This window comes from Petaurus breviceps, unplaced genomic scaffold, assembly GCF_028583685.1.
Source record: "Petaurus breviceps papuanus isolate PSGF00001 unplaced genomic scaffold, PetGlider_PUasm1.0 80, whole genome shotgun sequence".
In the NCBI taxonomy this organism is placed as follows: Eukaryota; Metazoa; Chordata; class Mammalia; order Diprotodontia; family Petauridae; genus Petaurus; species Petaurus breviceps.
In genome coordinates this window covers 15106848-15132878 of record NW_027186540.1, presented here as the reverse complement: position 1 = coordinate 15132878, position 26031 = coordinate 15106848, and the positions used below count along the sequence as shown (strand labels likewise).

General features: G+C 35.1%; 1 protein-coding gene across 3 annotated transcripts in view; it reads right to left on the bottom strand.

Annotated features, from left to right (window-relative positions):
* LOC138176026 (hepatocyte growth factor) overlaps positions 1-26031 on the bottom strand; it is a 104951-nt gene that overhangs the window by 13246 nt on the left and 65674 nt on the right. For all 3 annotated transcript variants that reach the window (XM_069106749.1, XM_069106750.1, XM_069106751.1), the window contains exons 8-11: positions 23209-23383; positions 18434-18561; positions 13077-13179; positions 9606-9739 (exon numbers count right to left, since the gene is read on the bottom strand). In XM_069106749.1, the coding sequence (XP_068962850.1) occupies positions 9606-9739; positions 13077-13179; positions 18434-18561; positions 23209-23383 (540 nt within the window). The remainder of the gene's footprint in view (positions 1-9605; positions 9740-13076; positions 13180-18433; positions 18562-23208; positions 23384-26031) is intronic.

Sequence of the window (26031 nt, the reverse complement as noted above, 5' to 3'; positions counted from 1 at the left end):
GTAAAATTCTTCAAGGTAATTATAAATTGTTTCTACTGGAAGAAATTAGATTGCTTTGTATATTAGTACTGGATGATATATATGCTTGTAAGGTTTGGGTTTTTATGCCAGTTGGAGAGTGAATTGACAGGTGTTTCAGTTACATTACTAATGAAATAGCTGTTAATTTCTCTTGAAATGTCAAAAATTGCCTAATAATGGGAAATATATTATCTTGAATAGGACTAAGGTATCTTTGAGGAAAAATATAGGTAACACTGAACTACTCTTGCCTGCCTTTGTTTCAGTTATTTAGATGGAATATTTTAATCTTACTGTTCATAATTTTTTCCTTTAAAAAGAACTTTCTTATTTAGATTGAATTTTAAACTAACAAAGGTGCAGAACTAAAGGAAATGAACATACCACATATATATGCATGTAACAAATTCAAATTCCAATGCTTCTGAATCTGAGCTACTAATGTAGTTATTTTGTTGCTGTGTGGAGATAGAGGGTTCCATTTCATGTTTCAAAGTTCATATTTTGAGAACGGAATGCTACAAAATGGTGAGAAGTTAAAGGTGGGGATTTCTTTGGTAGCAGTGTGGAACATTAATTTCAATTTCAAAAGACAGTCCTCTTTACAAACCCCCTACCGGGGGTTAAATGCAGCAAAAGAGACAGGCCAGGAAGATGGTTGGGATAGGGAGTAATTAAGCAGTAATGAATGAGGCACAAGGCATTTCCTGGAGCTAAATGACTAGCTGTTCAGAATTGATGGCCTATAGTGCAGTCAGGCACAATTAACACTAGCTGGCTGTTAATCCCTGGAATTGCCTTGAACTCAAATAAATTAGCAATGGGTGCAGGGTGTGTGTATGTGTGTGTGTGGGGGGGGGGGCGTTATAAGAATTTCTTTTTCAGGGAAGCAAATTTGACAGTTATTGATTTTAAGGTTATTTCTAGGCAATTAGTTCTTACAAAGGACTTATTCTCTAACATTTAATTTAGAAACAGATGAAAGATTAGTAAGAAGATAGGAATATGAATTTCCTCATTCCCCTTCCCTCTCCCCCATCCAGTTTCCCTTTAGCTTATTTTGAGGTGGGTTTTATCTTTGAATCAGCTGCTGACAGTTTATTAGTTGGTATGGATAGGAGGTCTACAAATTGGGAGAGGTGCAGGCTAGGGAAATTAAAACATCAAGGTTATTGGTTTCTCCGCCCAAGTCAATTACTTGCAATTTCTAAAATGAATAGCTTTGTGCTCCCTTGGTTGCTTTGATGTGAAAGAGTGCAAGACAACAGAATGCTACAGCTAGCATCTTATGGAAGAGGTATGACTTGCAAGGCCTGTGTTTCATTATTAGGATTGCAAAAAAAATTTTATAATGTGGAAAGAAGCCTTTGTTGATTTAACTCTTTTGTTTGATTAACACTAATAAACAAGGTACTTTTTTCTTCTTACTCTTTTTCTCTTGTTAAAGAGAACTTTTGTGTTATTAAGGGTTAGGTTGTTTTTCTTAAAGAGGACTGCAAAAATATATAATGAACGTCTTTCTTAATTATGAAGATACTACATATGCCAATTTCCAAAATGTCAAAAAAACAAAATCTAAGCTACTAATTCAGACATCTGAACACTTTTTTTAAAATGACCTTCCAGTATTAATTGATATTAGAATAAAACTTAGCACTCGAGAATGCTTTTAAATTTTTTTTTTTGGTCAGGTCATAAAATCGAAGTAATATGATTCTACATTTCTGATTTCTCCTTTTTGATGGTAGTTTAAAAGCCGCATATACTATTATTTTGGAGGACATCTAGAATATAAAAGTCAAAAGATTGTCTTCATATTACAGTAGAAATTCTGAAATTAATTACATATTCTCAGCTCCCTTTTGGAGCCATGAAGAGTCATCTTCACACTAGATATTTTTCTGCCCTGTCATTTCAAACCCTCCCTTCTCCTACCTTGCTTCTGCTACACTCCCTAAACCAGACAGAGACCATGTGGGGAAGGAGGAAAGTCACTGAATTCTTAACTTCCTGAAATCATGAAACCTCATCTTCAAGTTGGCCAATGTCCACTCTGTCATCTAAGAATGTGCTGATAAATGTTTAAGAACTGGCTATACAAGTACAAACATGTATATATTCTCTCTCTCTCTCTCTCTCTCTCTCTCTCTTACACACACACACACATATACACACACAGGTATGTGTCTGTGCACACACATGCACATTAAATGTTCATTGTTTACATTTTCTCCATCATTTTATTAAGATTAGACAATAAACAAAACAATAAATCAAACCTTGATCTGTAACTTTTGCCAATTTCCAAAATATACTCCCACTGAAAAAGATACAATTATCTCTCAAGAAATTGTTTTCGTGCATGCTCCAGCAGACCGCTCCAAACTGTAGCTACACCATCCCTACCCCATTTTCCACCTTTTGCCTGAGAACTATAATGAAATCATCAAAACCATTGTTCCTGGTAAGTTTTGTAATTTAACTGAACTATCATTCTTCTCATTGTCTTTGTGATTTCTGAGACTGTAACTCACTTTCTTGGCCATCACTGGTTCACCAGAATGGATGTTTCTGTAAGTAATGGAACTAACTCAAATTTGTGTTTATATCCCCAGAAGTACACATAGGGCTTGGAACATAATGATTGATAGATGCTTTTAATTCATTTGTTGATTCGTTGATTCACTGCGGTCTAATAAATAATTTAATTGCATTGAAGTACTTGAAATTTATATATTATCAAGAAACAATTTCTTCTGCCATTTCAAGGAAAAATAAATGAATGTGTTTATGAATTTGAAAAAAAATATATTTATGATCTAATCTGAAAATAAAAATAAAGTGTCATAAAAACAATTGTTTAATTTTTAAAGTAATATGGCAAGGAATACTAGATATGGAACCTGAGAATCTAAGGTCACATTCTGGATTTGCAAGTACCTGCCTCTAAGACCCCAATTAGTTGAGGAATTTCATTTCTCTGGTCTCAGTTTCCTTTTCTGTAAAGTGAGGGGGCTATGCTGAAATACATTTAATGCCACTTTGAACTCTGAAGCTTTAATCCCATGATAAATATTCTTAAAAAATAAATACCCCCAAATTTCTATAATGACATGAGTAATTACAAGGTGAAAATATTTGGCATAGCAAATTGTAAATTTAGTCCTGGCCAGCTTTGGAAGTATTTGATTTATAACTCTTAACTTGATTTTGTGGAAATCTAACTATGATTTTAGGGATTTATGTTTTGGTAATGGTGTCATATTGGTAGAACAACAATAACAACCTTGGTTTAGGACCAGAGAGTAACAGAAATGATAGGAACCAGTTTCTCTGTCAATTAGTCAGCAAGGTTTTATTAAACATCTGAATTGTTTTAGGTGCTTGGGGGTACAATACAAAAAGTGAAATAATCCCTGCTCTCAAATATTTTGCATTCTTTTGGGGAGAAAACGTACATATTTAACTATATACAAAATAAATCTATGCAGAACAAATACAAGAGATGGAGGGAAGGCAACAGCAATAGAGGGGAGAAGAGCTGAAAATGCTTCATATAGGAGCTGATGCTTGAGCCACATATTGAAGGGAGGGAGGGACTCTACAAAGGAGAGATGGATCCAAAATGCACTCAAGGCACAGAGGACTGCCAGTGCCAAGGTATGTAGATGGGAGATGGAGGATCCATGTGGAAAACAGAAAGAAGCAAAACAGAAAGCTTGTCTTAATTGTAGAGTGTAGGAAGAGGAGTAATGTCTAGGGAGCCTAGAAAAAAAAGCAGATTGAGTCTAGGTTGTGAAGTGATTTGAAATCCCAAAAGATAAATTTATATTTTATCCCAGAGGCAAAACCTTTGGGTTTTTATTTTAGCAAAGGAGTTTCATGGTCAGACTTGTACTTAATGAAATGCACTTTAGTAGCTTTGTGGCAAGTGGGTGAGAAAAGGGGAGACTTGAAGCAGAAGGGACAATTAGGAAGCCCCTGAAATAGTCTAAACAAGAAGTGATGGGAGCATGAACTAAGGTAGTGGCTCTGTGAGTAGGGAAAGTGGGTCAGATGTAAGAAGTGATTTAGAGGTAGAAATGGTGAGATGTCAGTCATTCTTTGTAGACTGTCTCCATTGCTATGACTGTGAAGGTACCTCAATACTGTATGTTTTGTTCATTCATCTGGCTGTTGACATTCACATACACATACATATTTTAGTTGGCAGAAGATTTCTTTAAACTATTGCTTGTAAATTAATCTGTAACTTATTGGTTGCTATGATGAATAAAGTTCTATATACAGTGCTATATAAGTTATTTTCTTTTTTTCATTTTAAATTTATTTATTTTTAATTTTCAACATTCATTTCCACAAGATTTTGAGTTACAATTTTTCTCCCCATCTCTTCCCTACCCTCACCCCAAAATAGCAAGCCTAATGAATACCCCTTCCCCTAATCTGTTCTCTCTTATATCCCCCCCCATTATCCTCTAATTTACTAGTAGGGCAAGATGTATTTCTATACCCCAGTTCATGTACATCTTATTTCCCAGTTGCGTGTAAAAAACAGATTTTTTTTTAAGACATTTGTTTTTAAAACTTTGAGTTCCAGATTTTTTCCCCTTCTTCCCCCCTCACCTGCCCCCACTGGGAAGATAAGCAATTCAATATAGGTTGTGCATGTGTAGTTACCCAAATCATATTCATAGTAGTTATATTGTGAAAGACTAACTATATTTCCCTCCATCCTATCCCACCACCCACTTATTCTATTTTCTTCTTTAACCCTATCCCTTTTCAAATATGTTTGCTTCTAACTAACCTCTCCTCCAGTCTGCCCTCCTTACTATCACCTCCCCTCTTGTCCTCTACTCCCCCTATTTTCCTGTAGCGTAAGATACCCAATTGAGTGTATATGTTATTAACTCCTTAAGCCAAATTCAATGAGAATAAGGTTGCCCCAGTCCCTTTCATCTTCTTGCTCTTCCCTCCACTATAACAGTTTTCTCTTGCCTCTTTTATATGGGATAATTTACTCTAATCTATCTCTCCCTTTCTCCTTCTCCCAATAAATTCCCCTCTCACCTCTTAATTTTATTTTTTAGATATCATTCCTTCATATTCCACTCATCCTGTGCCCTCTATGTATATATGAACACACATATGCCCACATTCACATATATATTTATATACACATACACTCTCCTCTACATACATATATATGTATTTATACATACACACATATACATACATATATTTATATATATTCAAGTATCCTCATACTGAGAAAAGTCTTCTGAGTTACAATTAATTGTTTTTCCATGTAGGAGCATAAATAGTTCAACTTTAATAAGTTCCTTATGATTTCTTTTTTCTGTTTACCTTCTCATACTTCTCTTGCTTCTGGTATTTAAAAGTACGATTTTCTGTTGAGCTCTGGTTTTTTCAAGAATGCTTGAAAATCCTCTATTTCATTGAATGACCACATTTTCCCCTGAAGCATTATACTCAGTTTTGCTGGGTAGGTGATTCTTGGTTTTACTCTTAACTCCTTTGACCTCCAGAATATCATATTCCAAACCCTTTGATCCCCTAATGTAGAAGCTGCTAGGTCTTTTGTTATCCAGATTATGTTTCCACAATACTCAAATTGTTTCTTCCTGCAGTATTTTCTCCTTGGCCTGAGAACTCTGGAATTTGGCTATAATATTCCTAGGAGTTTTCTTTTGGGGGATCTTTTTCCAGAGGTGATCAGTGAATTCTTTCAATTTCTATTTTGCCCTCTGTTTCTAGAATATCAGGGCAATTTTGCTTGATAATTTCTTGAAAGATGGTGTCTAGGCTCTTTTTGATCATGGCTTTTAGGTAGTCCAATAATTTTTAAATTATCTCTCCTGGTTCTGTTTTCCAGATCAGTGGTTTTTCCAATGAGATATTTCACATTACCTTCTATTCTTTCATTTGTTTGGATCTGTTTTATAGTATCTTGATTTCTCGTAAAGTCATTAGCTTCCAATTGTTCCAATCTAATTTTGAAGGAGTTATTCTCTTCAGTGACTTTTTGAAATTCCTCTTCCATCTGGCAAATTTGGCTTAAGGCAATCTTCTCATTGGCTTTTTGGGCCTCTTTTGCCATTTGACTTAGTCTATTATTTAAAGTGTTATTTTCTTCAGTGTATTTTTGGGTCTCCTTTAGCAGGCTGTAGACTCACTTTTCCTGATTTTATTACATCATTCTCATTTCTCTTCCCAATTTTTCCTCTACTTGTCTTACTTGATTTTCAAAATACTTCCTGAGCTCTTCCATGAACTGTAATCAGTTCATATTTTTCTTGGAGGCTTTTAATGCGGGAGTTCTGACTTTTCTGTCTTCCTCCCGCTCCATGCTTTGACCTTTTCTGTCCCCACAAAAGGAATCTATGGTAGGATTGTATTTCTTCTGCTTGTTCATATTGCCAGTCAATTACTTAACTTTTGAACTCTTTGTCATGATAGCATTCTGCTCTCTGAATGGAGAGAACTTTGTCCCAAATCACTGGGGTTTCCACAGCTGCCGGAGCTATTAGAAGGGCACCCTCTCTACAGCCCCCACAAGCTCTGATGCACTGGCCACACACCCCAGGACCAATACCCAAGACTGCAATCCAGATACAAGCAGGTTAAAGCAAAAGCAATTACCCTCTGAATGGTCACTTGGTCCCCCTATATCTGCAGGCCATGAGCTCCTGAAGCAGCTACATGGTGCAGCCTCCAAGCCTCAGCCACCAAGCCTCAGCCGCTTCTCGCCTGGGGGCAGGGGCCAGACTGTGTTCTTCCATCCCCTCCTGTTCCAACAGAGTTCTACACTGACCTTTTACTTTGTCTTTGGCATTTGTGGGTTAAGTCTGGAAACTGCCACAGCTGCTGCTGATTCATTCTCCTGACATGGGCTCTGTCCACTGCTGGTTGGGGCCACACCAGGTCTGGGCCCGGACACCTCACATGGGACTGTGCTTAGCTCCCCACTAGGTGTGTTAGATCCTTCCTGTCAGCCTGCGGGGCTGCCTTCAGCAGGAGATTTATTTCTCTCTGTCCCTTTGTGAGCTCTGTAGCTCTAAAGTTTGTTTAGAGTAATTTTCTTACATGTGTTGAAAGTGATTAGAGTGGGAGCTCATACCAAGTTTGTACTTCTACTCCACCATCTTGCCTCTGCCCCTGTAAATTATTCTTACTTCTCTACCTTTGGCAGCCTGGCTTCGGACTTCATTACTCAATTGAAATTGTTCTCTCTAATGTTACCAGTGATCTATTAATTGACATATTGGGTGGATTTTTCTCATGTATAATCTCATTTTAACCTCACATGTTAAATGTGGGAGGTAGGTGTTGTTATTATTTCCATTTTAAAGGCAAGAAAACTGAAGGATGCAGAGACATTTTTGAGACAAGATTCAAACCCAGATCTTCCCTGAGTCCCAGTACAACACTCCATCCAATATACTACCTGGCTTCTTTTGCTATGAACAAATCAGCTAAAGGAAAAGTTTCTTAATTCACTGCAGCAGACAGAGGTAGTGCCAAGTAAAGCAGATTTGGTGTTACTGGACTGAGAGCCAGCCTCAGAACCTGGAAAACATGGGCTCAAGTCCTGCATTTGACATACATTCTGGCAGTGTTACCCTGTGTACATAGTCACTTAATATCTTTTTGCTCCAGGTGCCTCTCTAAGATTGTATGTTGCAAAAACAGTATTGATTTGGACTAGCAGAAAGTTACCTCACTTGTTAATTCACCCTAACAATGAAATCACCAGTCTAGTCCCCATCCTCTATCCAGAGAGAGCTGGTACAAAGTATGGGCAAAGTGGAGAATTGCCCAGGGTAAAACAAGCAAGAAAAAACAATGAAAGATACTTAAATATTTCTTTTATAGATGAAGATTTTTTCCTATCTAGAAAAAAAATCAATTTTCCATGACATGTACAGGTTTTATCTTATGATGTCCTGTTGCATGTTTTACAGTGAAGGGTATATACAGAATCCTCCGGGGGATAATGATGAGGAACAGACAGATGAGGAAATCAAGGCAAAAAGGGTTAAGTGACTTTCCCAGGGTTACACATTTAGTGTCTGAGGCTGCATTTGAACTCAAGTCTTCCTGACTCTAAGTCTGGCGCTCTATTCATTGTTGATACCTAGTTGCCCTGTGTTATTATAGACATCATATAGTCATAATATTCAGACCACATAAGGAAGAAGAAAAGAAAAAAAATGGAATAAGGACAGGGAGATGGAGGAAAATATATGAGAAGGAAAGAAGAACAAAAGAGAAAGATGAAAACAAGTTCTGGTTTTAAATTGATAAATTTCATTAGAAAATCTTATCCTTTTTATTGATAGTGACATGTGAAATTTTGATTCTTTTTGCAAATACTAGATACTCTGCTCAATAACAATTAAGTTGATTCCTGAGGATGTAATTTATAGATGATATGAAACTAAAAGTGAGTTATCATATTCACTAGTAATTTTCATTTTCTTTAGAATTTAGAAACACATCTTTTGAAAAACAGCCCACAAACCTGAAGCTTATGAGGTTGATCTGTTTTTCATATGTCAATTATTTAAGCTTCCTTTCTTTTTAAATTGCAAGGTTATAAAATGTAGAACATTTTGTTTTGCTGGGTTATTTAAATTGCATCTGGTCTTTCTTTGACTCCCCAGTACTTTAGCACAAAGCCCAGCAAATAGTAGGCACCCTAAAAATGATTCTTGACTAGACTGCCACGCTCTATGAACTGATCCATGTGAATAACTTTTCAACAATGCAAGTTGCCACCTATCCATAGCTTCCAATCCTGTAAGACTCTCCACAGTATCATTAAAAAGTCCTTGGGACATGAAAATGACAATGAATTACTGAAAGCTATCCCAGTAAAACCCAAGCTCTGGAAAGTTCTGTTGTTGTTGTTCAGGCGTTTCAGTCATGTCTGACTCTTCATGATGCATTTTAAATAACCCAACAAAACAAAATGTTCTACATTTCAAAACCTTGTGATTAAAAAAGAAAGAAAGGTTGAATAGACAAATGAAAACCAGACCAACCTCATAGGCTTCAGGTTTGTGGGCTCTGTTTCAAAAGATATGTTTCTAAATTCTAAAGAAAATGAAAATTACTAGTGAATCTGATGGCCCATTCTTAGTCACATATCTTCTATAATTTAAGTGACTTGCCTGAAGGTCACACAGCTAGCTGTCTGAGATCAGATTTGAACTCAAGAAGATTCATCTTCCTGACTCCCATCCCAGCATTCTATCCATTGCAACACCTAGCTGCCTTGGAAAGTTCTGCCATATCAGAAAGTTTTCAGGTATGTTCCTAGCAAGAGATTATTTTCCAAGGACCAGCCTAGTTAATACCATGGAAATTAATGAACAAGAAAACTCCCAAATGGCTCCCAATCCTATACAATCCCCCCTTCTACTTCTGTAACACAGTGGTAAAGTGATGGAACAAGGGCAGAGCATGTGAAAAATTACACCTATAAATATTACTACAATGGACACAGTATAGTTCAAACATTTCAGCTGAAAGACATTAGAAACAAGCACACTTACAGCGAGAGATTGGGCAGTAATCCCAAGGAACTAGTGGATTGCCTGTGTAACACCAGGGCCCGTGGGCATCATCGTCAGGATTACGGCAGTAATTCTTATTCAGTTTACTAGCATCTGGTTCCCAGAAAGTATGCCTGCATAAAACCATGTCACAAACATCATAAGCTGTTCACCCCAACAAAACAAAATTTTACAGACAGCTTCTTTGAAGATACTTTGCATTATAGATCTTAAATTTTCACCACTTATATGAAAGTGTATGTATGTTTCAACAAAACCTTAGAAACTTCCAACTTAAATTAGAGACAAAGAATTCAGAAACTTTCATTTTATACAACTGAAGTCCTTTCCTCTTCAACTGAAATATTTCAGTCAGAGATATGAGAACTGTAGGGGAGATATACGACTTTTTATCTGCTTGTTTGCTATCTACTCCATAACTGCTCTTCTGAAGTGAAGAGAAAGATAGAATAAAGGCATCCAAAATGCAAAAGACTTGAAAGGATGGGGAAGAAAAGATTTTATAAATCCATATATAAATGTATGTTTATTTATATCTGTGCAAATATGTGTAGATTTTGCATAATTTGTAGTTATCCAAAGAATATGAGCTTAAGTAATAATGGACCTGAGATTCATCCCTAGGGAAATCAAATTATAAAAACAAATTACATAATAAAATGGAAAACATAATCATCATACTAATAATTACTTCATACTTCTTCACGTTCATGAAGTAAACTACTACTAAGAAGTATGGAAAGACCTACTGCAAAGTGTTAAGTAAGATTTTTATATATGTATTTTACTAGACATGTTTCTAATGGTGTTTTTGAAGAGCTTAAGGACATTATTAAGAAAGTAATTTGATACATAAGACCTCTAATAGCTTGCCTATTCAAGCATTCCTTCTCTCCTAAATTTTAATCCTCTTCTTATTCACTGCCCTCTTCCTTGCTATGTATAAACATGCCATCATTATCTTCCCTGTCCTTAAGACTATCACTGGATCCTACCAACCCCCTGAATCATGTAAATCTACCTTTTTCCAAACACCTAAAAAAAAGACAGTCTACCATCACTGTCTTTATTTTATGACCTCCCACTTCTCAATTCCACTGAAATTTCTCTTCAGGGTCACCGATGAAGGAAGGAAAGAAGGATCAAATGTCTAGACAATAATAATTTAAAAAAAAAACAAGTAGGACTTATCCTCAACTCTTTCCTCTTTCTACCAGTACTTTTATATCCAGTCAGTGTCTGAATGCTGTTAATTTTAATTCCAAAATATCCCATCTGTAACGGTAATGGGAATTTGAATATCTTCCCTGCCCCTTAATAAGCATAGTGGAATGTGAAGACCTCTGCTTTGAAGATAAACTCTGCCCCCCTAATAGGCTGAATGTAGTCACATGGAGCCTGTGGTGGGAGGAGTTTGCTGAAGGGTGGAGAAGAGCCCACAGAGCCAGAGAGATGGTGGGAGAGAGGGGATGCTCAGGCAAGGAGTTAGTCAGGTTTGTGAATAAATATTGATCTTATATTGGTTTATGGGAAGGCTAAAGGATGCTGTGGCTCTCTGTGCTGGTATGGCTTGTCAACTTCTTTGCTGTTATGATGGAATCAGCTTACTGGTTTTGGGATTTGGTTTTCTGGTGTTTGAATAAATGTTTCACTTCTATCTTCTATGTCAGAGTCTGCTATATTTTGTGATCGTGCACCATGAGGGAATACTTATAATCACATTAGTATATTTATACTGATCGTGGCACTGTAAATATTGCATTGGCACTACACCATCCTCTTCACTTATGTTCCTGCCATACATGTGTCAAGCCCTCTCATCTAGACTATGGAAATAGCCTCTTCAGGTATCTCCTTACCAGTCTCTCCCTTCTCCAATCCATTTTCATCATACCTGCCAAACTAATATTTCTAAAGTCAGTTAGGAAAACATTCATTAATTATGCACTTATGTCCTAAGTGCTAGGAATACAGTGAAAGGTAAAAACACTATCTCTGCTCTCAGGGAGAACTAATGGAAGATATAATATTTTTTTAAAGTGCACATACAAGATATAGACAGTGCAAATGAAAAATAATCTCAAAGGAAAGGCACTAGCAGTGAGGTAAGGAAAGATGGGAGAGGAAGGACCTCCTGAAGAAGGTCATATTTGAGTCTTGAAGGTAGTAGAGGTGAGGAAGGAGAACATTCCAGGCATAGGGGACAACCAGTGAAAAGGCCCATAATGACCATGTCTCTCCCCTGCTCTAAGAATTTTAATGATTCCCTGTTGTCTTTCAGGTTGGGCAGCTAAAAGGTTCAGTGAATAGTATGCTGGGCCTCAAGTCAGGAAGACTCATCTTCCTGAGTTGAAATATGACCTCAGACACTTAGTAACTGTATGACCCTGGACAAGTCACTTCTTACTGTCTGCCTCAGTTTCCTCATCTGTAAAATGAGCTGGAGAAAGAAATGGCAAACCATTCCAGTATCTTTGCCAAGAAAACTCCAAATGGAGTCACAAGTAGTCAAACACAACTGAACAACAACAAAAAAATTGCCTTTAGAATAAAATATAAATGGGGTAGCTAGGTGGCACAGTGAATAGAGCACCCGCCCTGGAGTCAGGAGGACCTCAGTTCAAATCTGGCCTCAGACACTTAACACATACAAGCTGTGTGACCTTGGGCAAGTCATTTAACCCCAACTGCCCTGCTTTCCCCCCCCCTCCAAAAAGCTAAGTTCACATCAATCACCCTAATTTATTTTACATTCCAGACAAATTGTTTTAGTTGCTGCTCTTTAACACAGCATTCTCCCATGTTCATTCCTTTGTACAAATTTTTCTGTGCCTGGAATTATTTCCCTTCTCAGTTCCATCTCTTGGAATGTCTAACTTTATCAAAGACTGAACTAAAGTGTCAGTTCCTACGTAAAACCTTTCCTGATTCCTCCCAGTTTTTAGCACTTTTCAAACCCCTCCTCCACTTTAGAAGGTAAACCATCTGAAGGCAGTCATATCTCTTCATTTTTGTCCTTTTATCCCCAGTGCCCAGAACAGTACCTGACATGTAAACAGTACTGAATAATGTCTCCTAATTTGAATGTAAAAGACCACACAAAGTCTTAAATCTTACGTTGCTGCCATAATCATGCCCTCCTCCTCCCATTCCTGATACTCATATTCTATGACATTCGTATGTGCAGTCTCTATCCTATACACCCAGGAATGCCATTTGTTATTTTTTTGACAGTGGGAAGATGTCAGTCATATATGTAGTACATAGCAGAGCTGACATCCAAACCCAGCCCCTCTGATTCCAAACACAACCCTCTTTTCACTCAATCACACTGCCTCTACATTTATACTTTTCACATTTCAAAGTACAGAATCACTCACACTACATTTTTTTAATCTGTGTTTCTGCTGTTACCATATGTTGATTACTCCATAAATAAAACTTACTCACCGGTGTAAGTCTTCCATATTCTTGTCCCACATGGAACAAGTCAGCCCAGACCTTGTTTTGGATAAATTTCCCATATAATTCTTGCCATTTCCACGATAACAGTCTAAATTAAAAAAAAAAAAAGATAAAAGTACAAGGAGATAATCATTGAAGAAATTTATGGCAGGATATAAGGAAAATTATTCCTTTAAAAGTACTCAACTGAAATCAATAAAATGCGTTAAAAACTAATTAAAAATAAACTGGTTGCAATATATATGACTAAGAATACAAAATTCTTACGCAAAGCCCAAGTCCTTCAAGCTGTAACAATTACATGTTGCTTTTTTTAAAAAAGCTAAATTGGGGACCTAAACAAGTTTACTGATTTCCTATATTAAAAATAAGTAAATATGAATTTGAGAACTATTACAGCAATAAAAAATAAAAGTTTCTAACATGACTTTTTTTTAAAAATTTCATTATTTTAAGAATTAGAAAAGCCTGTAGTAGAAAGAGCACTAGACAAAGAATCCACACATTAGGGCTGTAGTTGTCTGTGCCATTAGTTCTTTGGGCAAACTTGGGTAGGCCACTCTGTTTCTCTGGGTCTTAGTTCCTACATCTCTAAAATTTGCAGATTGGTTTTAGCCATGGATTCTTAACGTGTGTGTGTGTGTGTCTGTGTGTGTGTGTGTGTGTGTGTGTGTGATGGACTACTTTGGCTCTCTTGCTTCACTTATGTGCTCCTTCTCAGATGAATGTTTTTAAGGGAAAAAAATCACAATTGAAGAAAATGGTAATATTTAGTTAGTGAAAATAAAGATTATAGCGTGTGTGTGTGTGTGTGTGTGTGTGTGTGTGTGTGTGTGTAATATTTATTTCCCATCCAAGTTTACAGACACATTCACACACTCTTCATCCCCACAAAATTCATTTCATATACTTGGGGTTGGGGGTGGACATCAGATTAAGAACCTCTGATCTATTTTATCTTTAATATCCCTTTCAATGCTAACAGCTCTAAGGCATTTTTCTAACATTTTTAGTTGTCAAACGAGTGGCATGCTTAATGTCAATATTTGTATGGGCATTTAGTTAACTTTTTATATGTACATATCTTCAACTAGATTGTAAGCTCCTTGAAGATAGGGAATATGTCTTCCATAGCCTTTTTATCTCACACTTGACCTATTATAGTAATTTACCCTAATTGGTTGCTGAATGAAAATTGGCTGATTATTTGATTAATAATAATAACAACAGCTAACATTTCTGTAATACCTACTCTGTGACAGTCACGGTGTGAAGTACTTCACAGATAGGTTATTTCATTCTCACAACAACCTTGGTAGGAAGGTGCATTTATACCCATTTTACCAATGAGGAAACTAAGGCAAATATTAAGTGACCTGCCCAGGATCACACAGACAATATCTTAGTCCAGATTTGAACTCAGGTCTAGGAAGATGTGAGATTCAACACTCTATCCACTGAGCTACCCGAAATATATTCTTTATCTTATATTTACTTATTTGTGTACTTATTGATGTATCTACCCTGCCGTCCTGTGTAGAATGAAGGCTAGGGCTGTTAATTTTTTTTTTTCTATCTCCAACATCTAGCACTGTGCTTTGTACGTAGACAGAGCTTCATAAGTATTTATTGAATATATTTTTCTACACATTAATCTCTGTCTTTAATATACTTTTCTGCTTTTCTTACAGCCTTTCTTAGGTAATTAATCTGTAAAGAGCAAGAATCTTATAGGTGTTGATCTCTTTGGCCAAGTTTAACAGTCCACACATTATGCTTACTTAGATATTCAATATAAGAAAAAAAATAATTATAAGACTGTTTTAGGAAACTGGGTTCCACTTAACTGAAGGTTAATTGGAATTTTTTTCATATTATTGTTGAAAATATGTTTATGTCTTAAATATATTATTAAAATTAACTGAATATATAAAAATAATCTAATCTTGAATTAAGATGATCTTAGAGTACTTTACAGTTATCATTTGAACATGAACTATTATTACCTGTGTTGAAGAATCAGAAACTATGAAACTGGTCTCTGCTAATATTAGGACATATGATTTTTAAAAACATGGATATCAATGTTTTTATTATAACTGATATAATTTAAATGCATTTTGATAATAATTAGGTATTCATTTATAAGATAAAATCATTTCTAAACTTGGTATTTAGTTCAAAAGATTTTTTCTCTTCTTTTTTCGCCTAAAGAGGACTACTTAAGAAAGCTTAATGTGTGAACTTGACTCACTGATAGTTATTCATGAAGCTTTTTATGAAAATTTCCCATCAATGTGACAGAAACTTGGAAAATAAATGCTTTTTTCCTACCAGAAAAATGTTTTACTACTGTTGAAACAATTTCTGAGCCAAAAATAAATGTTTTGTGCAGATCTTATATGGGGATATCCCAAATAATTAAAAAAATAATGAATTACAATATTGAGTCAAAATCTTTATATAATGCAATGCAATTTCATTTTATTTTAATAAAATGTAGATCCTAATTATGATAATGAGGACATAATGCATCTCTCTAGTATATCCATAGAGATCCTAACCTCCAAATCTGTTTCCTTCCCCAACTTCTTCCTAGAGTTCTAATCAGTTATTCAATTAATCAATCAAGCATCTCTTAAGTACTTCCTACATACCAAGCACTGGGGACAAAACAAAAGCAAAATTCAAAGAAGTCAGATCATATCTAAATTAGACCATACCAGATGAGTGCTGATGGAAAGTAACTCATATTTTCAATTGTCTGTTGAATACTTTTACCTCAAATGTTTTGCTGGCACATTCAAACTCATCATGCTTCAAAGTGAACTCACCATCACCTCCTGCTCAAAACTGCCCTTCCTCCTAAGGAATATCTACCAGAAGCCTCCCAGTCTCTCAGTTTCTCCAGCTCATAACTTTCTGAACCACCTTTTGTTTTTCTTTCTCCCTTGGCTGATCCTTTCAATCAACTATGCTAGTTCAGGTCCTCCTCCTTGCTCACCTAGATTTTTACAAAAGCTTTCTAATCTATCTTGTTTCCATCCTATCTCCTCTCCAGTTCATCACTACATGAGTAATCAATCTTTGATATGCATTTCTGTTATCATTTTAGAGCTACTAAAAACCGTTCAGTGACGACCTATTGTCTATCAAAGAAAGTTTAAATTCCCTTTTCTGGTTCTTCACCATCTCAATCTAACACTTTATCTAACTCTATCTCATTATTTCCTTTCAAATATTTTTCATTCCAGCCAAAAGAATTCTCTCCATCTCCTTTTCTCCTCTTGATTCTCTTTTTCTGAGACTTTGCTCATATCACTGTTCATGCATAACTGAGACTCTTTCTCTAATCCCAGACTTCTACCTCTGTTAAATCCTTTCCTTCTTCAATATCCAGTTTAGAATCCAAGTCTTTCAAGAAACCTTCCCTATCCTCCAAGTGAAAGTGAGTCCTGCCTCAGCAGATCTCGTACAGAATTTTCCATGTCTCTTATTAGCCCTCATCACATTCTTCCTTCTAGCTATGTATTCATGAGCATCAGGTCACATGCCTCACTCATGCCCATCTCATCCTGCAAACTCCCTGAGAGCACTGACATTCATCCCTTTATGTTCCTTGTGCCTAGAACAGTGCCTCGGAAATAGTAAAGGCTTAATCAGTGTTGGTCAAAGGGAATTGAATACACTACATATGTGTCTTAAAGCAGCTAAATACAAATTCAAGGCTTATACAGGGATAATACTAATTTCACCCTAACTACTAGCCCCTCTTTCAAAACAAATCCATGTGAATAAAACAGATAAGTAGAAAACACAGGTGTTACCAAACCTCCTTTAAATAATTGGTTTCAACTTCTTGTTCTGACCATTGCAAGAACATCTAATGAGCAGTAAAACTGACTGGCGGTTCTACCGCTTTCCCATCCACAGCTCCTGCTTTCACAGCTGCTCATAAGCAGTGACACTGACAAGATGGCACTGGAAAATGGAAGGAGGGTTAGGAAAAACAACTACTGTCATTCGTCTCTCCGTATTCCCAGTGCCTAGCACAGTGCCTTGACAGCAAACAAGACTTAAGAGATAGATTGGTCAGATTGCATCAAATACACTGGACATCTGCTCTTAAGCTAATACAAACACAAGTCTCATACAGTAGTATAGAAAGCACGAAGGTAAATTCCATAGACTGATCTTGGTTATATCCTAGACAATTCAGATATAATTATGCCATATCATACTTGTCTGCCTACATATAGTATGTCTATAGACAGAACTATACATCTATCTTAGCAAATATACGTGTGCATATATATATACATATATGTATATAAATATACACATATACTATAGAAAAAGGCTCTCAAACTTGTTTGACCTACTGTCCCCTTTTCAAAAAAAAATACTCACTGCTCCCCTGGAAATCTACTTTCTTTAAATCTTTAATATTTTAAAAAAATTTGTGTTATTTCAAAAAAATAATTTTTAAATGATGCATTTTAAATTTAATAATTTATTGTAAATTTGTGGGGGTTTTCCTGCATTGAAATTTTGATGATGCAATACAGTGTCATATAGTATCATATTGTAAACAAGTCATTATATGCACATGTTCCTGCCGAAGCATGCTAGACTTATTGACAATGTGAGACACGCTTGCCTGCCAGTTCTTGCCTGTTAAGACCTATTGGTGGACTTGACCATTAATTGGTTGTAACTTTCATTTTGTTTGTTTATTTGGAAAATGATGTAATCACCACAACTTTAACTGTTACACAACAGATGAAACATGTATGAGTGGTTTTCAAAATTCTCTTATCTTTTCTTCTTTCCTTGTACTTCCTCCACCCTCACCCCCATTTTTATTCAATGCCCTTGAATTGCACCTGAGGCTACTACTGCCCTCCCAAAACCCCCCCCCCCAGAGGGTGGTATCACCCATTTTGGGAACCTCTGCATGTAGATAGATAGGAATGAGGACTGTACCTGTGAACTCATTAATATATGGAAGTCCCTAGAGGGGAGGAACCCCTCTACCAAGGTATACTAAGAGAGTTGCCTAGAATATTAAGAGGCTTGCCTAAGATCATAGTACCATTATGTGTCCAGGATAGAACTTGAAACTAGAATCTTCCTGGCTTCTAAACCATCTCTCTATGCATTATATCATGCTCTAGATAAATAGATGGATAGTTAGATATATGAGACCGACCAATATAAAATATAAACATGTACATACTATTTTGTATAGCTAGATATGTTGAAGCTGTCATCAATCCTGCCCTCAATTTATTCGCTCTTACCTAATTTAGTTATGTACAAAATGTATAATGATCCTGTACCTTGTTGACTTGAAACATCACATTTTGGAATCTGGGAACAATAGCCAATTCGAATGTTTGGATCTGTTGTAAAACACCAGGGTGATTCAGCCCCATCTGGATTTCGACAGTAATTTTCTCTTAAGTCTCTATGAAAAAATAATCATGTTACTGAAAATTGGAAGTTTCATGTTCATGAAGTCAATACTATAATACTTCTAAAAATACAGAATGTATGGAATGGATAAATGAAATCCAATGTATAAGGAATTCTTCATATGTCATTTACAGCATTTTTAAAGACAAGTGCATTTTTGTGTCAAATATATCTTTATTTACTTTATGTTAAACTGAGAAGGGCCATAGTTAATGGTGATAATGGATTTGATGGGTAAAGCATGTTATTCCTTTAAACATGTTTTAGAAGCAGTACAATATAGAAGAGAATTGAATTGAGTCTGTAAATAGTTTTGAGATTATAAAAGCTTTAAAATGGGGATCTAAATATAACAATAAATTTAATAAATGTACAATAGGGCTTATATGATTCTCCCCTTTCAACTTTTGTACACTTTCACAAACTGCCTCCCATACCTAGAAGAGACTTTCATATCTATATCAATAGCCTTACATTCCTCAAAGTCCAGTTCATGTGTCACCTCTTCTATGAAGTCTTTCTGATTCTTTCAATTAGAAGTAATTCTTTCTTTTTGAAACCCCATGTGTCTTTGTTGAATTTTTTTCTATACATTTATCATTTTTAAATTTGTATTAAAATTTTTGTGTCTGTCTTAATCTCCCATTAGATTATGAGCTCCTTGAAGGCAGGTGTTGTCTTTTGTTTTATTTCTATTTCCAGTGCCTTGTGTATACTTAAATTTTGATGGATCTAGAAGAAATTGAATATTTTCTATATCATTCCATAAAAGCTCTGCATAGAATCTCCCCAAAAAGCTAGATAACTTCCATATTTTTGTTAATATTAATGAAAGCCAATATAGCAATTATACTGTCCCCCTTTTGACTGCAATTCTCACTTTATGATTGAGTTACTGACTTTTCTGGTCATGCATATCCTTGATGGCATTTTTATAACACATATACCATATACAAGCCATTGTTGGCAATATGCCTGCTTATGTCTACCAGGTATCTCTTCATTACTCTTTAGAATTCCTATAATTTTGAGTCTTCTGAGATTATGGTTTTCTATAATTTATAGAAATAAAGGCATTCTGAGTCTGAGAAGGATTGAAGTAGATCACCTTCATGCTCCCTTTCAGTATTTATATACTGTGATATTGGTGTTTGGAGGCAGTTAAGTGGTACAACGGATAGAACACCAGGCCTAGGATCAGAAAGACCTGAGTTCAGATATGGCCTTAGATACATACTAGCTATGTGACCATCAGCAAGTCACTCAATCTCCTGCCTAAGTTTCCTTAGCTGTAAAATGTGAATCATAATAGCACCTACCTTTAGTGGGGTTGTTTTGAGGATGAAATGAGATCATATGAGATTTATATGTTAATTTATGCCTTTCCCATATTACTTGTCACATAGTAGATGTTTTAAAAAAATGCTTATTCCTATTATTACCACTAAATAATGGTCTTTGACAGTACAGAAGATCTTGGCATCATTAAAAATGCCTTATAGTTTCTGAAATGTTATCCAGTGCCCTCTCTTCTGCCTACCTAATTCTGGGACTAACTCATGGCCCGTCTCTAGATTGTATTCAAGATACACACCTATACATATTTACTTATGCATGTCATAAGCTGTATGGGTTTTGTCTTCCAGTATAGAAGTGACTGTGTATTTTAAATAGTATTTAAGTGACTGTGGAACTCATTTATGAGAACCTCAAGTGTTTTAGAGTTCTAAGGCATCAATGAAAGGTCATGTGTGTTCAGGAGCATCTAGAAAACCTCATAATCAATAGGGAATATCTGTTATATATGGGTTCTGGGTACAGATTCCTCCATGACTCTGGCAGACAGATGGCTTTACAGAACTGTTACCTCTGTTGCCCCATTAGTTCTCACATGGTAGCTACTTAAAAATGTTTTTTAATAAACTATCCTCTATATTTTATCAGTGACTTAAACTAGGAAAGTAGATACTGTAATAAGTATAGAAAGTGTTCTAAAATCCTAAATGGGATGAATATAATTTTATATAATTTTCTAGAAATGCTTTCAGAATTATAATTAAATTCTCAACAACCAAATGAAGTTTTGAAAATGTATACATCTGGGAATTTTTCCCTATTTCTTTGCTTTCATAAACATTATAAGTCAGTGAAAACTAATTTTATTATGAGATTTCATGTGTTCTTATTACAAAGAAAATAATTCAGAAGCACCTCAAAGTTTATTGCAAAATATGATTTTTAAAAATTTAAGTGACTTGGGGGGGGCATAATTACTCATTTACACGTAAGAAGCCTACCTGAAATAAAGAGTTTTTTAAAGGAAAGAACGTGAAACTGGTTATAATATACAACAGTGAAGCTACCATATCATCAGCCCACTTTCAGGTTGGCAACCATTCCGATTACATCTCTCATTTCATTTCTCTGACTGCCTTAAGTTCTAGCACAGACTGTTTCATTTAAGGATGTAAGAACATTGATTGCCAAAGTTTCAGACTCATTGAATGGCATGTGTTCATAATTTGAGACCAAACTCAAACCTTTGGCTCCTCTAACCCTTATGAAAAGCCAATTATTAAGAAAAAAATTAATAAGAGTAAAAGTTTCTTTCTCCGTGACACAACTTACTTACATTTTGATAAATTATGTGTGAGCACAAAATGTGTATATTAAATTTCACATGAAATGTGCTTAGTTTACAATTTTAAACAAATAAGCATTTGGTGAAATAAGATTTGTTTTTTTTTTATTTGACCCAAAATAACTAAATGAAAGCATGAGGCACACAGTAACCCTACATATTTGCCAATGCCAAATTTTGTATCGTGTCTGAGGTGAGTGTCTAAATCTGGAAACACCTCATTAATAGGGTTTGAGCTAGAAAAGAAGACTAGACTCACCCTAATATTTTTCCTGAATTCTTTCCTCTCTATTTAAACATGAATTGTTTACAGCTGCTAATGAAGTGGGACTAAAGGGAAGAGGTAATTATGTGATTCATACAAACAGTATCATTAAACAATATATCTTGGCAAAGCTCTCATTTAGACAAGATTCAGCATCTGGAAGAAAGAGTGTTTTAATGGCACTCAAATTTGATGTAAAGTATTTCAAAAGTAATAAGAAACTTACCGATGTGCTACTTTCTGCCAGGCCAACACACTACTAACAGATGAACTCATGAATACTCTATGACAAAATCTTAGGCTAGACAATGTGGCTTTCATTCTTTATTTAAAATTTTTTGTTTGCATTTGTCTTAGTAAATTAAAGGATAATTCTTCATGAAATAATAGTTCAAAGGAAAAGAATCTGACTTGAATTTCTTAGACCCCAATTACTACTTTGACCTTCATAATTCACACAGATATAAAATATATGGATTCAGTTCATATGCTCATTCTGTTTTCTCTGAAGGAAAAGTCAGCTGGATGTTTATCACATAATTTATATAATTCTTAAATATGAATCATAATCTAACATTAATCTGGCATGATTTAAGTGATTTTCCTCTTCTCTTTTTATAAATATATTTTGTCTTTCCATTTTGATTTTAACTTCTAATTTTGTGGCATCTTGGTCACTTATAATGGATTACTCATTATGTAGATATGGAATAGGGGAAGATTGAGAATGGGGCACCAACTAGTTAACAGTAATAAAACTAGAAGCTTGATATGAGCTCTGCAGTCTACATAGGCAAATTATCGTTAAGCTATATTTATGTGTGTACATATATATGTGTATATGTATGTATAATATATGTATGTATGTATGTGTGTGTGTATCCGACTGACTAAATTACTTATAATATCTCTTACTTAAATCTTCCGGTTTAAGCTCAAAGATCTATCTCTTGAAATACTGGAATTATAAATGTGTCTAAAACATTTAAGTTTAAGGGGGGAAAAAGATAAAAAGTATGCTTAATCAAAATTTAATTACAACAAAGTGAAAGAACATTACTTACTGGTATTATATTTAATAAAGAGAAGACAGTATTAGCAGCATGTTACATTTTCAAAACAATCATTTTATCTTCAAATAACTAAGTGGTCAGTTTAAGCATACATGGCATTATGGTCTATCTTACAAGAAAAGGAAAGAAGAATATAACTAATTTAATTTAACATTGCATCCATATGATTAGCAATTAATGCTAAAATTAGGTTTCTTTGGCTTAAATTGTTCAGATAATTGCTTTCTCATTTAAAGTGGCTTGCTTGGATTTACTCTGAGAAATTTATTTGGGCTTTAAGTATTTGCATATATTTAATTTTTATCATAGTTTTCAAAGGTAAATGCTTCCCATGCTACAAAATTATGCCTGAAAAAGGAAGAAGCCTTACTCCCTTTTATGGCAAAAACACACACACACACACACACACACATACACACACACACACACACCACCACCACCACCACAACAACAGCAGCACTCTCCAACAAAATTAATTTGCAAACTCAAGAAAACACTTAAAAATTAGCATTCTTCACATCCTTTGATTGTTATCAAAATGTTCATGGAGAGAAAAAAAATTTTTAACAAAAAAAAATGTTAAAGTTGACTTCCTTGTCTCTTCCTATTCAAAGGACAAACTGGTATGACCAGTAATATTTTTGATCAAAGTATACATACTTGCATTTGAAGTTCTCAGGGGTTATATCATGCTGATGAGGATATTGGGATTCCCAGCGCTGGCATGGAATTCCATTCCATATTGTGTTCACAGTACCTCGATAACCTTCTCCTTGACCTCTGACGCAGTGGGTTGTTTCCATAGGAGTATCACTATTATTCATAGTACTATGAGCTATTTAAAATAAAGGAGGGGGGTACTCTTGTTACATATCATTGCCTTAGTTGCTCTTTCAAAGTCCTTTTATATAGGTATATTCTTATCATTTTAGAAAGTTCTTCAAGTATTTGACTTGATTCATAAAACCAAATAATTTACAGCTAGTATCATGTATTCATATTTTCCCATGAATCCAAATTGTAGGAGACCTACTGGGGTACTTTCCTAAAGGCAAAATACATGTGTGGGTATATGTGTACTTATACATATATATGCATATGTATATACACGTGCGTGTATACATATGTATGTTGTACATATGTATGTTATATGCACAAGTATAACAGACTAACAGTTGCACAGTACTAAAATTAAGTTTCCCCGATGCAGTAAAATTATGAAGTTTTTAATGTGTTTACTCATGATCTTGCCACTAACAAAATAATTAATGCAATCTATCAGCTCCATGGGAATTCATACTTACCAAAGTGCTAATGTAACTTTTTACTAGTGTTTTAAATAGAGTACTTTAAATGTTCCTTTCATTCATGTCTTAACTCCACTGTGTATGCTAACATTAATTTCTTCAGTCTCCTTCTAAGATCTTCTACAGAACTTACCACTTTTCTTAATGGTTGTTAAACTCACTAACAGAAAAAAAAATGAGCAAAATTCAGTTTCTACTACAATTTATGATCCTTTTAGCCATTACATTGATTCAGTTCATAAAGAAAACAAATAACTGTCTACCACTTTGAAAATATGATTCAAAAAGTATAGAACTATGTTTGACAGTTTTCCAAATTATTTATGGATATTTCTTAAGTCTATTTGTTCTAGGCCATTTACCATCCTTTGTTCTAGAACTACCTATATCTATGTATTTTCTCTAATTATGACATGTTTTCCTTTATGAACACCAGGTGATATAGGTTGCATGTGGAATGCAGGGATCCAAGTCAAACCTAGTGGAGCAGCTTTAAACACCCCAATCAACTCTGCTTCTCTAGGTTTTTCTGGATGAGAGATAAACAGAGAATCATGAGAATGTTCTACATTAGAATTTCACAACTGTTCTCCAATTCTGAACCACAATTGAAAAAGCTAAATCAAATCTGGCTTCAGCAAAGGAGAACTGAAATGGATTTATGTTATTATTTGCCTCTTGTCCCTACCTGATCCTAAAAGTATAATATAAGCTTCTTGAGGGCAGGAATTGTTTCATTTTTGCTTTCACATCCTTTGCACCCATACTACCACTGTGTATGACACAGAAGGCTATTGAAATAAACACGTGTTCATTGACTAATAATTGCAGAACATTTTTATGCATCAGCATTTAGAGATTACAACTCTTTTTTGTCATTTTTATTTATTTCTATATTGGAAGACAGTTTTCAATTTGGGAGGTTTTTCTTAGAAGAGATTAGAACCTGGGCCTAACCTACCCTTCCAGTCTCGGTATCGCTATCCTGCACTCTGTGGTCCAGTCAAACTGTCCCTCTTACTGCTCTTTATATAGTACACCCCATCTCCCATCTCCATACCTGTGCACTGAGTATCCTCCACACTCAGAATGCATTCTCTCCTCCCCTCCACATTTTAGAAACTTTTGTTTCCTTTAGGAAAAAAAAATTAAGAGTGCAAGAACCATGATATACATGAAGCCTTTCTGGATTTACTCACTTTCTAATGCCCTTCCTCCCAAAACTCAGTGATTTTTATTTTGTTTATAATCTGTACACACCTTTGTATGCATGCCTCTTCTAATAGAATGTAAGCTAGTTGAGGTCATGGAGTATTCCATTTTTGTCTGTGTATCCCCAGAATTTAGTGCAGTCAATTTTTCAGACAAGTATTAGGTGCTTAATAAATGCTTGTTGGTTTAATATAACTAAAGTTTTAAATAGAACATCCATTTAAACTTTGAAACAGAAGAGATCTGATTGATAATACAAAATCATTTTTATTGTACTGTGGAATGCATCATGTAGTTTTCTGTCTGATACTAAAGTTGGTTTGCAGTTTCCACCTATATAGCCCATTACAGCAGAGTGACATTTATATATATATATATATATATATATATATATATATATATATATATATATATATATATATATATGTGTGTGTGTGTGTATACAGATTAGGTAATATAGAGAAGGCTGTAGCCTTGGTATTAACTCTGTTAATAGACAAAGAGACAGTGACCACATAATTGACAAGATAATCAAGAGCCGGTTGTACATGGAAACCAGTCCTAAAATGCAACTAATGCAAAACAAGCAAATGGAAGAACAAAAACGTTGGCATATTGTGTAAGTGACATCTATATGTTGATGCTGGTCAATCTGCTGTTACATGAATTTCATAGTATTGATCAACAATGGTTTGGAGCTAATTAGTACTATTGTCAAGAGAACTGGAGCACCTATATTGCTTCAAAGATAAGTCTACAGGCAACTGCATTTCTAATGTTTTAAATTAGTTATAAATGGATTAAAATGTAGCATGGTTTTCCAAGTTTAGGAATGAACAGTCCCACCTCTGACACTTACTACCTGTGTGATCTTGGCCAAGTTATTTAACCTCAGTAGACCTCAGTTTCCTCATTGACAGAGTGAACTAGATGACCCCTGAGTTCCTTAGATCTAGGCAGTAGA